This window comes from Primulina tabacum, chromosome 14, assembly GCF_025594145.1.
Source record: "Primulina tabacum isolate GXHZ01 chromosome 14, ASM2559414v2, whole genome shotgun sequence".
Taxonomy (NCBI): Eukaryota; Viridiplantae; Streptophyta; class Magnoliopsida; order Lamiales; family Gesneriaceae; genus Primulina; species Primulina tabacum.
Window position 1 is genome coordinate 9,413,728 of NC_134563.1, and position 16,458 is coordinate 9,430,185.

General features: G+C 36.5%; 1 protein-coding gene and 1 long non-coding RNA gene across 2 annotated transcripts; both read left to right on the forward strand.

The window, feature by feature from the left end:
* On the forward strand, positions 1-1,583 carry LOC142524888 (uncharacterized). The gene is made up of 3 exons (XR_012814987.1): positions 1-332; positions 930-1,403; positions 1,446-1,583. It is a non-coding gene; the product is annotated as an uncharacterized LOC142524888 (long non-coding RNA).
* Positions 1,584-2,373: 790 nt separating this feature from the next.
* Positions 2,374-4,140, forward strand: LOC142523771 (uncharacterized). Its single transcript, XM_075627502.1, has one exon. The coding sequence runs from the start codon at positions 2,374-2,376 to the stop codon at positions 4,138-4,140; it is 1,767 nt and encodes a 588-aa protein (XP_075483617.1).
* Positions 4,141-16,458: the final 12,318 nt, after the last annotated feature.

The following is a 16,458-nucleotide window of genomic DNA, read 5'->3' on the forward strand; positions in this document are numbered from 1 at the left end:
TGGGCTTGAGTTACTATTTGAGTAACCAAATATACAATATATATATATACATATACATACACACAACTTACCTTTAAAAGAAGGAAAAAGGAAAGAGAGAAGAAGAAAACCCATTTCCCTCAACCCAATTTTCGCAACACATGTAGCAGCTGCGGGAAAGTTGCGATATCTCTTCCGTCCGGCGTCCAAATCTCAATCGGTCTGAAGGGGTGTCTTCCTAACATCCCAGGCTTCGATTCAAGTCAAAAATCGTGAAGTTTGAGCAATGACTCGGGTAGATCAAAGCTGCTCTTCCGGTGCTCTGTTTCTGCGCGAATTCTTCCGGTTTTTGGGTGAGAGTTTTGGTGTTGCTGCGATTTTTACAACTTGAATTTGTAGAAATTACTCAAAAAGAACTTGTAGCTCTGTTTGTTAGCTTTCTATAGCCGCTAGACTCATTGAATTTGGATAAGAAACGGAATTGATATGATTTTTCTACCAAAATGTGTCAAATCGAATTCTGAAATTGTGCTGTGCAGGACATCTACTGTAATTTGATTTTTTGTCAATTATGCGCTCGGATTCTGGACTTGTGATTCAAAATAAAGTTGTAGAGCTATGTGTTATCTTCGTAATGATATAAGATTCGTTAAATTCCATTAAGAATTGAGCAAGTTATGCTCATTTTTCCGAAACTGCTCAGTACGAGATTCTGCCCGAAAATATGTTGAGTGGCAGTGTCTTCTTGATAATTCTGGGATTTATCTATTAGGATTCTGGAAATAGTCTCTTCTAGAAAAAGTTGGATATTCGAGTTATCTTTCATTTCCAATTGGCGGATATTGATTTGAGTTAATATTGAACGAGATACGAATTTTATGCTCTTTTGTGCCAAATTGGACATTGGTATGGAATGTAGTTCATGATCGGTTTATTGTTGCTTTGTTTAGGCCAAGGGTATTGAAGTGAAGTTGTTATTGGATTTTCAAGTTGGTATAGGTATGTTACAGCTCGGTAACATACGACGATAAAACATAAATTATGTTTAATTGCCATTCTGTGTTACATTGATCGGGTGTATGACTTGTTGGCTGTTGGAAATTGTTAAATGCCTTCGTTGTGATCTATGTTTATTATTGTGACATATTATTGGCATTTAGCATTGGGCATACTGTTATGACATTCATGTTGAGCCCTATCGTTCTTGTTAGCCCATTGTTGATATCCGTTGTTATCTGGCACTGTTGTTTATCTCGGGATCATTGTGTGGCTGATAGGCCTATACACATGAGACCGTAGATGTGATTGAACAATCCTGTGGTTAGTGCAGCCTTTTGAGGTGAGCGCTGGGATTGTGTCATCTAGTTCGTTTTGTTGTGCCATCCTGTTATATCGTATCAGCTGTATGGAGGCCGAGTCAGGGGGTGTTATTCAGCACAGCTTGGCATACCTTGCATAATTGGCAGGGCGGTTTAGCTGCATGACGATGTAGCTCCCCTGTGTTGTTGCTCGAGCATTATTCCAGTTGTTATCGTACCGTTTGTTGGCTCCTGTTATCCCGATTATTCGTTGAGCCTTTCATGCATTGCATATCACATTTCATTATATGATATGCATGATTTCTGTTATTGTTGTTATTGTTGGACTGTTTCATACCAGAATCCTAACCTCAGTTGTTTACTGGGGAGGCTGCTGTGGTTGCTTTTGGGCACCATGGTAGATCTCCCGAGTCGTTTTGCAGCATCAGGCCGAGGTTCCGCCAGTGGAGCTCGGGATTGAGGTTGGATTGCTTGGTTCTGTTCAGTGGAGACTCCCAGTTAGTCTATATGTATATCTTGGGTTTGTTTCAGTCTTGTATTGTAGTCTAATTGCCGAGGAGATGCCCCGTGTATCTGTATTGTTATTTGGTTGTTTTTGCAATGTTCTGAATCGACTCTGTGATATTTATGATCTGGTGAGTATTTGGTAAGTTCTAATTTCTGTTTTGTCCTGGCCACTATAGGTTGTTTAACCTTGGTTTTGTTTTAATGACTCTAGTTGGAGTATATTTTGATATAAATTGCTGCTTGAGTTTTTCGGGATGTCCTATTTACGGGGAGGTTATGCCGAAATTTTTCTAGGCCCTGAGATCCGTTTTAAATTATTTTAAACCATTTCCGCTGTAAATCTAAATCAAACCATTATTGTTTGATCATTATTTGACATTAGAGTAAATGGGCCTCACATCTTGGTATCAGAGCGTAAACTGGGATACGCTCGAACTAGAGTCTAGGACACTCGAGTCTTGGCACTAAAATGGTTGTTGCGCATGTGTATGCTACTTGAAAACATGCTTATGTAATTATATGATCTGTTTACTTCCATTCTAATTGTTTTGGTGTTTTATTGAATAGAATGGAAGGATGTGGAGAAATTCCTGTTGATGAGATTCCTCTAGCTCGAGATCGAGGTCGTGGTCGAGGTCGTGGGCGTGGTAGACCTCGTGTCCGGGTTGTTGATGATACTTTTGTGGAGCAAGATGCTGATCAGTTAGAGAATCTTAGGATGGATGAGTTAGTTGCGCGTTTCCATTCTATGCATCCTCCTCGATTCAGTGGTTCGGAGGGAGCTGAGAAAGCTGAGTTAGGGATTTCTGAGATTGAGGAATTGTTCGATTTGATTGAGTATCCTCCAGAGTGTCGATTGAGATTAGCTGTGCATCAGTTGAAAGATCGTGCCAAAATGTGGTGGTCTACTACATTGATGACTTTAGATGCTCAGAGGATCATTCCATCATGGGATATATTCAAGCTGAAGTTTAAGGAGAGTTATTGTCCTCCATCATTCTACAGTTCTAAGGCTTCTGAGTTTCATAACCTGAAACAAGGCGATATGTCAGTTGCGGAGTATGCAGATTCTTTTTATGCTATGCTGAGATATGCTCCTCATGTTGCTGCAAGTCAGGTTGCTGTTGTTGAAAGTTTCATTGAAGGATTGAACGATCATTTGCACCCTTTTGTTTCTACCGGTAAGACACTGAATTATCTTGAAGCAGTGGAAATAGTAAAAAGGGCTGAAGCTAGTCTTAAGAGGAGTGGCAATCGAGCTCCTACCCAACATTATCAGTCGGGGAGACAACAATTCAGTTCATCTGGTTCTGCATCTCTTCATCCACGTGGGAAACAATTTAAGAAGCCTGGTTCTAGTTCTTCGAGTTCAGGGAGTTCGGGGAACCGTGGGGGATATCACTATAGTGGACCTTACTGTGATCACTGTGGAGGTAAGCATTCCAGTAATCAGTGTGTTGTAGTTCAAGGGGTTTGTAATGTTTGTGGTCGGCCTGGCCATTTTGCTAGAGTCTGTCCTAGTAAGATGGGGAAATCAGCCCAGGTAGGTAGTGGAGCTCAAAGTAATAGAATTCCAACAGCGTCCCAGTCCTCCCATCAGCCTAGTCGCCCTTCGCATCAGAGCAGAGGGCAAGGTGGTCAACAAAATCAGTCATCTGTCCATGTATTTGCCTTGACTGAGGATGAGTCTCAGGCAGCTCCAGGTACTGTCATTACCGGTAATTGTACTCTATGTGATTTTATAGCACGAGTGTTATTTGATACTGGAGCATCTCATTCCTTTGTTTCTCATGCATTCGTTGTTTCGCATGATCTTCGCACCACTAGTATGAATTCCAATCTATATGTTGTTACTCCGATGGGCAAAATGATTATCACTGATAATGTGGTGTTCAATGCGATTTTGTTTCACGATGAAAATGTTTTATATCTGAATCTCATAGTTCTACCTATGCATGACTTTGATTGCATCGTTGGTATGGATGTTTTGACTGCAAATCGTGCCACTGTTGACTGTTATCGAGGAATAGTTCGTTTCAGACCTAGCTTTGCTCCTAAATGGAATTTCTATGGTCGTGTTTCTCAAGCCAAGATTCCTCTAGTTTCTGCCATTGAAATGAATCGATTGTTAGATTCTGGTCATGAAGGTTTTCTGGTTTATGCTCTGGATCTATCGCAAGATGAGCGACGGATTTCTGATATTCCTGTAGTCCGTGAGTTTCCTGATGTGTTTCCAGAAGAGATTCCTGGTTTTCCACCAGAACGAAAAGTTGAGTTCAGTATCGAATTAATGCCAGGAACTGAACCCCCATATCTCGAGCACCATATCGTTTAGCCCCTGTTGAGCTGAAAGAACTGAAAGAACAATTGCAGGATTTGTTGAGTAAAGGTTATATTCGTCCGAGTTCTTCACCATGGGGTGCACCGATTCTATTTGTCAAGAAGAAATATGGTACGATGCGGATGTGTATTGATTATCGGCAACTGAATAAGTGTACTGTCAAGAATAAATATCCACTCCCTAGGATTGATGACTTATTTGATCAGTTGCAAGGTACTTCGGTGTATTCTAAGATTGATCTTCGTTCAGGGTACCATCAAGTGAGAGTTAGACAAGAAGATGTGCCGAAAACAGCTTTTCGCACGAGATACGGACACTTTGAATTTTTGGTTATGTCTTTTAGTTTGACCAATGCTCCTGCTGTGTTTATGGACTTGATGAATCGAGTATTTCGTAAATATCTCGATCGTTTTATGATTGTATTCATCGATGATATTCTTGTTTATTCCAAGTCCGAGGAAGAGCATGTTAAACACTTGAGAATAGTTCTTCGAATTCTTCAAAAGAATCAGTTGTACGCCAAGCTATCCAAGTGTGAGTTTTGGTTAGATAAAGTGGTATTTCTGGGCCATGTCATATCTCAACATGGTATTTCTGTCGATCCAAGTAAAGTGGAAGCAGTTCTGAACTGGGCATGACCGACCAATGTGCCAGAGATTCGTAGTTTCATGAGTCTAGCTGGTTATTACCGGAGATTTATCGAAAATTTCTCAAAGATTGCTAGACCTATCACTCAACTGACTCAGAAAAATCAGAGATTCATTTGGTCTGATGAATGTGAGTCAAGTTTTGTCGAGTTAAAGAAGAGATTGACTTCTGCACCAGTTCTTACCATTCCAAGTGGTTCTGGAAGATTTGTGGTTTGCACGGATGCATCTAATCGAGGTCTAGGCTGTGTTCTGATGCAGCATGGCAGAGTTGTGGCCTATGGTTCTCGTCAGTTGAAACCGCATGAGTCTAAGTATCCTGTTCATGACTTGGAATTGGCTGCTATCGTTTTTCTCTCAAGATTTGGAGACATTATTTGTTTGGAGAGCAATTTGTAATCTATTCTGATCACAAAAGCTTGAAGTATCTGTTCTCTCAGTCAGATCTGAATATGAGACAGAGACGTTGGATGGATCTTTTGAAAGATTATGATTGTGAGATCCAGTATCATCTGGGAAAAGTGAATGTCATTGACGATGCTTTGAATCGTAAGGCTGTTGACGTTAATTTATCCTCGATTCATGTTTCTAAGTTACGAGAGGATATTTGCACCTCTGGGTTGGATTTTCAAATCCAAGGTAATGTTGTTTGTGTATCTCAGATTTCTGTTGAGCCAGAGTTGATTCAGATTGTAAAGTCAGCTCAGAAAACTGATGATCGAGTTCTGAAATCTTATGAGTTAGTATCTCAAGGACACCAATCTGGTTTCTCAATTCACTCAGATGATTCTCTTCGGTTGAATGGTAGATTGGTTGTCCCAGATATTCCTGAATTGCGTACAGCCATCCTTAAAGAAGCTCATTGTACTCGATATAGTATCCACCCGGGAGGAAGGAAAATGTATCATATCCTACGGCCTCAGTTTTGGTGGAAGAATATGAAAAAAGATGTAGCTGAGTTTGTGTCTCGTTGTATGATATGTCAGCAAGTCAAAGCGGAACGAATGAGACCGGGAGGATTATTGCATAGCCTGGAGGTTCCTCTGTGGAACTGGGAGCACGTGGCTATGGATTTTGCCACGCATTTGCCACGTACTTCTCGTCATTTCGATGCCATTTGGGTGATTGTCGACAGATTATCTAAATCGGCACACTTTATTCCGTATGAGATGATGTATTCGTACAAGAAAATGGCTCGTCTGTATATTGAAAATGTTGTGAGACTTCATGGAGTTCCAGTTGCAATAGTCTCAGATCGTGACCCCAGATTCACATCAAAGTTTTGGACTAGTTTCCAAAAAGAAATGGGTACACGACTTGCGATGAGTATTGCGTACCATCCTCAGACATATGGTCAGACAGAGCGTACGATCCAGACACTCGAGGATCTGCTTCGAGCAGCGGTCATGGATTTTAAAGACAGTTGGCATGAAGCTTTACCACTGGTAGAATTTTCATATAACAACAGTTTCCAAGTGACTATTGGTATGGCTCCTTTTGAAGCTTTGTACGGCAGACGATGTCGATCACCTCTTTGTTGGGATGAATTTGGTGAGAAGCAGTTGACTGGACCTGAGATTGTTCAGGAAATGCATGATAAAGTCCAGTTGATTCGTCAGAGAATGAAAGCTGCCCAAGATCTTCAAGCTAGTTATGCTAACAGACGTCGTCGACCTCTAGAATTTCAAGTTGGAGATTTTGTATTTCTGAGGATCTCTCCATTTAGAGATGTTGTTCGTTTTGGTATGAGAGGTAAGTTGTCATCTCGTTTTGTTGGCCCCTACGAGATTGTTGAGCGTATTGGGACTTGCGCTTATCGTTTGGATTGCCCCAGTCTTTATCTGGCATCCATGATGTTTTCCATGTTTCTATGTTGCGTAAGTATGAGCCTGATCCGTCTCATGTGATTCAGCCTAATGAAGTTGAACTTGATCTGTCTCTATCGTATACTGAGTATCCTGTTTGTATCTTGGATCGTAAAGATAAAGTTTTACGCAAAAAAGTTATACCACTTGTACGTGTTCAGTGGTCGAGGCATGGCGTAGAAGAATCAACGTGGAAAACAAAATAGAAGATGAGAGCATCTTATCCATATCTGTTTAGTAATGTATTGTTGGTTTCGTATCATGTGTAAAATGTATGTGTATAAACATAAATTTCGAGGACGAAATTTGTTTTAAGGGATGGAGAAATGTAAGGCCCTGTAATTAATTATCCGGTAATTTGGCATAATTAGAATAATTATTGAGTTGTAAATTAAAATAATTATTTATGCCAAATAAATTCTAGAAGTGTGTTAAGAAAAATGTATTTTAGAATATCGGAGTTAAAACGATATAAAAAAATACATATAGAGTTTAAATAACACACGAGAGCAAATTAATTCAGACCAGGATAAATGGGCTTGAGTTACTATTTGAGTAACCAAATATACAATATATATATATACATATACATACACACAACTTACCTTTAAAAGAAGGAAAAAGGAAAGAGAGAAGAAGAAAACCCATTTCCCTCAACCCAATTTTCGCAACACATGTAGCAGCTGCGGGAAAGTTGCGATATCTCTTCCGTCCGGCGTCCAAATCTCAATCGGTCTGAAGGGGTGTCTTCCTAACATCCCAGGCTTCGATTCAAGTCAAAAATCGCGAAGTTTGAGCAATGACTCGGGTAGATCAAAGCTGCTCTTCCGGTGCTCTGTTTCTGCGCGAATTCTTCCGGTTTTTGGGTGAGAGTTTTGGTGTTGCTGCGATTTTTACAACTTGAATTTGTAGAAATTACTCAAAAAGAACTTGTAGCTCTGTTTGTTAGCTTTCTATAGCCGCTAGAATCATTGAATTTGGATAAGAAACGGAATTGATATGATTTTTCTACCAAAATGTGTCAAATCGAATTCTGAAATTGTGCTGTGCAGGACATCTACTGTAATTTGATTTTTTGTCAATTATGCGCTCGGATTCTGGACTTGTGATTCAAAATAAAGTTGTAGAGCTATGTGTTATCTTCGTAATGATATAAGATTCGTTAAATTCCATTAAGAATTGAGCAAGTTATGCTCATTTTTCCGAAACTGCTCAGTACGAGATTCTGCCCGAAAATATGTTGAGTGGCAGTGTCTTCTTGATAATTCTGGGATTTATCTATTAGGATTCTGGAAATAGTCTCTTCTAGAAAAAGTTGGATATTCGAGTTATCTTTCATTTCCAATTGGCGGATATTGATTTGAGTTAATATTGAACGAGATACGAATTTTATGCTCTTTTGTGCCAAATTGGACATTGGTATGGAATGTAGTTCATGATCGGTTTATTGTTGCTTTGTTTAGGCCAAGGGTATTGAAGTGAAGTTGTTATTGGATTTTCAAGTTGGTATAGGTATGTTACAGCTCGGTAACATACGACGATAAAACATAAATTATGTTTAATTGCCATTCTGTGTTACATTGATCGGGTGTATGACTTGTTGGCTGTTGGAAATTGTTAAATGCCTTCGTTGTGATCTATGTTTATTATTGTGACATATTATTGGCATTTAGCATTGGGCATACTGTTATGACATTCATGTTGAGCCCTATCGTTCTTGTTAGCCCATTGTTGATATCCGTTGTTATCTGGCACTGTTGTTTATCTCGGGATCATTGTGTGGCTGATAGGCCTATACACATGAGACCGTAGATGTGATTGAACAATCCTGTGGTTAGTGCAGCCTTTTGAGGTGAGCGCTGGGATTGTGTCATCTAGTTCGTTTTGTTATGCCATCCTGTTATATCGTATCAGCTGTATGGAGGCCGAGTCAGGGGGTGTTATTCAGCACAGCTTGGCATACCTTGCATAATTGGCAGGGCGGTTTAGCTGCATGACGATGTAGCTCCCCTGTGTTGTTGCTCGAGCATTATTCCAGTTGTTATCGTACCGTTTGTTGGCTCCTGTTATCCCGATTATTCGTTGAGCCTTTCATGCATTGCATATCACATTTCATTATATGATATGCATGATTTCTGTTATTGTTGTTATTGTTGGACTGTTTCATACCAGAATCCTAACCTCAGTTGTTTACTGGGGAGGCTGTTGTGGTTGCTTTTGGGCACCATGGTAGATCTCCCGAGTCGTTTTGCAGCATCAGGCCGAGGTTCCGCCAGTGGAGCTCGGGATTGAGGTTGGATTGCTTGGTTCTGTTCAGTGGAGGGAGACTCCCAGTTAGTCTATATGTATGTCTTGGGTTTGTTTTAGTCTTGTATTGTAGTCTAATTGCCGAGGAGATGCCCCGTGTATCTGTATTGTTATTTGGTTGTTTTTGCAATGTTCTGAATCGACTCTGTGATATTTATGATCTGGTGAGTATTTGGTAAGTTCTAATTTCTGTTTTGTCCTGGCCACTATAGGTTGTTTAACCTTGGTTTTGTTTTAATGACTCTAGTTGGAGTATATTTTGATATAAATTGCTGCTTGAGTTTTTCGGGATGTCCTATTTACGGGGAGGTTATGCCGAAATTTTTCTAGGCCCTGAGATCCGTTTTAAATTATTTTAAACCATTTCCGCTGTAAATCTAAATCAAACCATTATTGTTTGATCATTATTTGACATTAGAGTAAATGGGCCTCACATCTTGGTATCAGAGCGTAAACTGGGATACGCTCGAACTAGAGTCTAGGACACTCGAGTCTTGGCACTAAAATGGTTGTTGCGCATGTGTATGCTACTTGAAAACATGCTTATGTAATTATATGATCTGTTTACTTCCATTCTAATTGTTTTGGTGTTTTATTGTATAGAATGGAGGGATGTGGATAAATTCCTGTTGATGAGATTCCTCTAGCTCGAGATCGAGGTCGTGGTCGAGGTCGTGGGCGTGGTAGACCTCGTGTCCGGGTTGTTGATGATACTTTTGTGGAGCAAGATGCTGATCAGTTAGAGAATCTTAGGATGGATGAGTTAGTTGCGCGTTTCCATTCTATGCATCCTCCTCGATTCAGTGGTTCGGAGGGAGCTGAGAAAGCTGAGTTACGGATTTCTGAGATTGAGGAATTGTTCGATTTGATTGAGTATCCTCCAGAGTGTCGATTGAGATTAGCTGTGCATCAGTTGAAAGATCGTGCCAAAAATGGGCCTCACAAACATTGACATCACATCATTGTTAAGTTGTTCAGCAGTTCTCTCCAGAATGGGCTCAGCAACAACGGCAGTAAGAGCTTTGGTTGGATGATTAGAGGTGGATTCCTCTCCGCTTCAGTTCTCAAGCTCAAACTCATATGCTTTCAAATCATCAAACAAGTCATGTAGCTATAAATTGTTCAAAAATTTGGATTCTCTAATGGAGATTGTCGGAAGGTCTCTCATCACATGCACTGCAACTTCTCTACCGGTATACTCCTTTTCAAGAACTTTCAACTCGATAATAATACCACTGAATCTTTCTTCAAAGTCATTTATACAATCACTAGACCTCAACTTGATGTTTTCTAACTTTTGCATTGCAAATATATTTACATATTTGTATCAGTTTCTCCCATATTTATTTTTTTGTGGCAGACGTCTTGATTTTATTGTAAGTATACTTTTATAGGTTTTGTACATGATGTCTTTTGCCACATTATCCAAGCTTGTTTTCTTCTTATCATCAGAACTCCATTCTAATTTTTTTTTCAATCATCTGTGGTGCTCCATCAGTAATGGCTGCTGCAGTGTTGGCTTTCTTAATCTTGATAGGTCTATCTGTAATGACGTACCCACATATAATCGTCTTGTGCATCTAAATGGGTCTGCATTCTGATTTGTCGATCGCAAAATCCATCTTTTGAGAACATATGAATCTTTTTAAATAACTACGCGGAATGAAAGTAGAACTTTGTGAACAAAAGTGACAGCCATTATACCTTGAGCAGATATTAAAGTATTAAAGTATAACAAAATGTAAATCACAAAAAAATTGTTTATGGAAGTTTAAAGGCCAGATACTTTTTATGTCTCTCATTCTTAAGTTTCTAGAAGGTATATAATAAAAGACTTTGGTTCTTACAAATTTTGTAAACATCCACTTCAGTAGGATTTATACACTGCCTATTGAAATTCTTTGCAACAACTTCTAACAAAATTATTTAACTTCTAACAAACTTTAAATAATTCATAAGCAGAAAGACTCTTTCTTTCAGTTAAAAAATCACACAAATATGCGTTGTAAACTAGAAACAAATGTGAGTGAAAGTTCCACACAACTGATCTCTAAAAGATCTGATATATCTTTTAAGTTTATGCTTAAATATTTTCAGCAAATCTTGAATATTAGAAAGAATAAAAAATTGCAGATTGATCGAAAATCTAGAAAGTTTGCTGAATCTAGATATGGCCTTTTATAGATGATTTTCAATGTTCAGATTCAAACGGCTATAATTCAGTCGTATCAAAGCTATAATAGCAATAATACTGGATGTCACGTGTCAGTCGTTGTATTCCAAATATAGTATGCATCAATAAATGTCCGTGACACTGACATTTATCAGCCAAAACATATTTTTTTGTATTCTTTGAACATTCTCTGAAAAAATGGATATATCGATAAAATGTCATCACCAGTTATGAAAACAGATCAGATGTCGTATGTGTCTAATTATACAATTCAGTAAACAACCGAAATATCTGATTATTTAGTGAATTTTTTCTTTCCAAGTTCGGTAGACCTTAAATAGTTATTCTGGAAAACACGTGAGGGGTATGATGAATATGGACGACTGAAGTTGTTTGTTTGCTGAATTTCATTGCTTACGAGTTTTTAGTTGACTTTGATCACATCATTAAAACTTGTAATACTTAACATGATCTGTAACATTCAAATTCGAATGACTTTAATTCAGTCATACAAATGCCATAACTGAAATAGTATTGGATGACACATGTAATTCTTCTTATTCCAAATATAGTATGCCACAATACATGCTTGCAATACTGACATTCAACGGCCAGAAGATTTTTGTTTGTATTCTCTTAGCATTATCTAATTGTTTAGATTTGCTGATAAATTGTCTTCAATATTTAAGAAAACAAATATGATGTACTACAGCCGTCAACACTTATTCAACGGTCAATAGAAGTGCTTGATCAATTATTAAAGACTATCTTTCTGAGTTCGATAGACCCTAATCATATCTTCGATAATATGCACATGGAGTTTACTGAAACGTGGTCTGCTGAAATTATTTGTTTACTGAAATATAGTTTGTCGAAATCGTTTGTTTGCTTAATTTTCATGCTTCCAAATCTGTGACTTAGGCATATCATCGATTTGTGGGCACTCATGAGCACCCATCTCATGTGGCAGTCATGTTATTTTATTTTAAATCAAATAAAAAATTAAAATTAAAGTGAACATCTCACTCTCACTCGTCTTTCTTGCCAATTTCTGATATTGGAGCCTCCGACTCTACTCAAGTTTCAGGTGATCGTCGTCGTTGCTCTAGTTGCAGCTCCCACCGCTCTCATGGTAGTCGGGAAATTTTTCTTCATTCAAAAAACAAAAACTATGTTGTATCACTTCTCCAATTTGGGAATTATGTTATGTTTTCAAGTTTGTTGCTTCGGGCTACTGAAATTTTGTAAAGTCAATTAAAATTATTATTTTTTTATAAAAATAAATTTTCAGATATTATCATATTGTATAAAATTTACATTTTATTAAAAGTGATGATGTCATGATTGTGTAATGTAAAATGTGAAACATATTAAAATGTGAAATCTTCATATTTTGGTCAAAGCATCACGTTTTTCATGTAATATTGGTGGAACATGATCTGGTTTTTTGTACTTGACATGAACTATTGTTGGAAAAAAGAGAGCGCGGATAAACTTAAGTAAAAGTTATAATAATTCAAAAATCTCAATCCTATTGGCAAAAGTTTTTTTTTTTAGTTTGGAAAAATTTCCAACCACTTCATTCAATTCACTCACATATAATTGACTCCAAAGTGTACTCTATTCACATGATGTAATTCTACAATAAAAACAATTTATTAAAACTAGTCGCAAGTCCATTTCATTTGTCTGTTAGTCTAAACCATGTAAGACAACCCAACTCAATCATGTAAGACAATGCAACTCCAATGAGCTAATGAAACATTATCGATTTTAATTTATGAGAGTGGTAAAAGCTAATGACTTTAGCTTTGTATCCAAGACAGTAGTAGGATCATCACTTGAGATTTTACTAAAAGTTATTATCGATAGTAACGTTATAACTCAAACACTTCAATCCGTACAACAACTCGAGTATCATTTGTCTATTATTTTTCGGTAGAGGCAAAAATGTACCTCAATAATCTCCCCGTGATAATTACAATCCTTGCAATAATTGAAAATCGAATTCGCGACATAAACTCCAATACTAATTTTAAGATCAAGATTTTATCTTTTTATTCGAAGTTTTAACTAGTGGTAACAATGCAACTTAAATCTTTTAACATTATACATATAGAAATCCAAGTGTCATGCGTCGACTTTTATTCTAGCAGAGACAATTAATATATCCAACAAACCTCGATCATAATTTTATATAACAATTGGTAATTTTATTTTTATTTTCACAATCAAATATTTGATAAGAATATGATTAGTTGAGAAAAAATTCTCACATATTAATTCACAATTATCAAATTTTTTTTAAAAAAAATTATAGCGCTAAAATTGAATTCGAATGGCATTTATAATATCAACAACCTAGTTTCATTTTAATGTTAAACTAGTATTATAAAAAATTATTATATCATATATATGTCATTTGAGATAAAAGAGGATAACAACTTTTTGTCGTTAAATTGACTTTTTATTTTGATTAAGTAGAATGATTATCAATAAATAAAATAGAAAAAATATATTAAAAAATTATATATTGTGTTTATCAAAATTTTAAAGAATAAATAAATATTTTTCATAAATTCAATTTTTTTATCATTTATTAGATTAATAGATTTTGATTAAAAATTTTAAATATTTTTTAAAACATGTTAAAAAAATTATTAAAGTTTTAATTAAAATGCATATTAATATTACTAATAATAATAATTTAGTGAAAACTAATATATTAAAAATTCATTACGACGTTATACATTAAAAAAATTGAAAAACGTAATATTATATTTTATTTAAAATATTCGAGAATATTTATAACTGAATATATAAAGTTTCACAGAACTCAAAACCATGATACAAGATTAAATGAAATAATATAATACAATAAAATCTAATTTATATTTTCAAAGAACATCATATTCTAATTGAATTTTTAAAAAAAATTGAAAAAAATCACATTTAATTACATATTTATTTTCAAATATTTGATGTTGAAGATTAATGAATTAATATTGATAATACACTTAAATTATTATCAAGATCATATAAAGTTGTTAATCAATTAAAACTCGCATAAACAATAATTTTTTTAATGGAAATATCAATTTTTATAGATTTTTGTAATCAAATAAAAATAGCAATGTTTTAAAAATATTTAAAGAAATAATATCAACTGTTAATAAGGAAAATAGCACTAAAAATAATATAGCATATTATAATTTTATCATGATTATTATTTTTAAAAAAATCAATTAAATATATATATCTATCTACGTATACTGAAAGCACGAAAAATTTGAAATGAGCCTATTTTTGTACGATTGTCGGTCACAAAAAATACACGTGGATTGCAACTTTTACGAAAAATTTGAAATGGGCCTGTTTTTGTACGGTTGCCGGTCACCAAAAATACACGTGGATTGCAATGCTTTCTCCAATACGCCAAGACTTTGTGCTGTCACAAAAAGGGCGCTTGTGTACGTTTACAACATCCGGTTTTCTTCTGCATCTCATTCCTCTTCGATTCCATCTGCTTACCATCCTTCTCTCTCAATCGTTTTGCACGTTGTACTGTCTTCTCCGCCTCGCCTCACCATTTTTATTCCAAACTTCATCACCATAATAACCAAATTTCTCCATTTTCTGAGCAAATTTTAACAAGCCTTTTGTAATGGCTTCATCACTCGTGCTCTGAAAAGCCGCCGGCGGTGTCCCTGTTCACTTGGCCAGATTACTGCGAGCATCGTCGGTTGCTCCCACTGCCGTGCACGGCAAATGCTGTCTGAGCACTGAAACTGACGTGAGTCCTCATGCCAACGAGAATAGGCGGGTTGACGTTGATAGGCGCTCCGGCTCTTCCGTTGGTCGTCGCGGCGAATCTTTCTCAGGTATGTTTCTGTTCCCACCATGTGCAATGAATTTATAATTTAGGCTTCGTGGTTGAAGTTTCTTAAATTTCCTACCCATTCTATGTGTTGTAAAGATCAAAGAGAATGATTATATTTGTTTTAACACAACATCCATGATCTTGATTCAGGATTTTTACCGAGCTGAATTGTCAAAGCGGTAGCAGTACTTAAGTTTATTATGCATTAGTCAATTAAATTTTTTCACTTGCTCCTCTCATCTGATTTTAAACTAAATTTATTTTTTAACCGATTTTTTTATAATATATTATTGTTCTTTTAATTTGTAATGCAAGTTTGGTGATTGATGTTTTTTATTGATGTCTTTTTTATATCATAAACATTAGTAACATGCTATCTATGGTTGTGATGCTCATGCTGTTGCCTGTTTTTGTTTATGTTTTGACTTTTAATTGAGAAAAGTAGCTCAATTATTAGATTATTAAAAATCATGAGATCAAATACATGGATACAGTTTAATCGTGTACTGAAACTATTAGGATAGAAGTAGACACATTTAAGGCTGTAAAAATATCATAGTTAGGATTTGGTACAACTCTGTGCCTAGCTTGCAACATAAAGGCGGCAGTTTGATATTTGCTACTCGTTCGTCACATATCATAATACCTTATTCTAACTTGCTTTGTTTGGCAGTGAGCACACTCACGGTCTTACACCTCGTGTAGTTAAGAAAAACTGGCCCATATACCCCATGTTTCTCCCAGGTATGTGCTCCTCACAAGTTTCGCTTTGACCACTGCCATAACTGATTGGAGCAGTATGTTATATTCGATAATATATACAGCTTTGCCCACAATAATTGTGGGAATTCTTGACAAGGATTTAAGTAGAACGACTCTGTCGAAGTATCCTCAACTTTACGGGGCTGGGCAAAGACGAGAAAGCTACAACGGAAAATTATTTGGGTAACAATGTTGGACACTTTGTGGCAAAGCATAGCTGCCTTCTTCGTGCCTCTGCTCGCTTATTGGAAAAGCGACGTGGACGTTTCAAGCATAGGAGATCTTTGGACTCTTGCCATTGTTATTATGGTTAACATGCATTTAGCCATGGACGACATTCGGTGGTATTGGATAACTCATGCCACCATTTGGGGATCCGTAGCCGCTACTTTTATTTATGTCCTTATTATCGACGCCCTGACGTTCCTTCGTGACTACTGGTAAGATTTCTCCAATTGATGTCATTAGCATTATGCATTCCATCTTTTGATCTTTTTTTCATCATAAATATTAGATATCCTCATGAACTGATGTTCTCGTTATGTTTCGCATTTGTGATTTGATTAAATCCGTTTTTAAGTAGACTCATACATGTCAATGCATTTGAGGTTGGTCTTACAACTTTTATAGCTTGTTTGCATAAATAAGGCGGTATTTTATTTTATTTTAGAAAAAAGT

Excerpts from the sequence above, each read along its gene's own strand:
- LOC142523771 (XM_075627502.1), top strand. The coding sequence starts at position 2,374 with ATGGAAGGATGTGGAGAAATTCCTGTTGATGAGATTCCTCTAGCTCGA.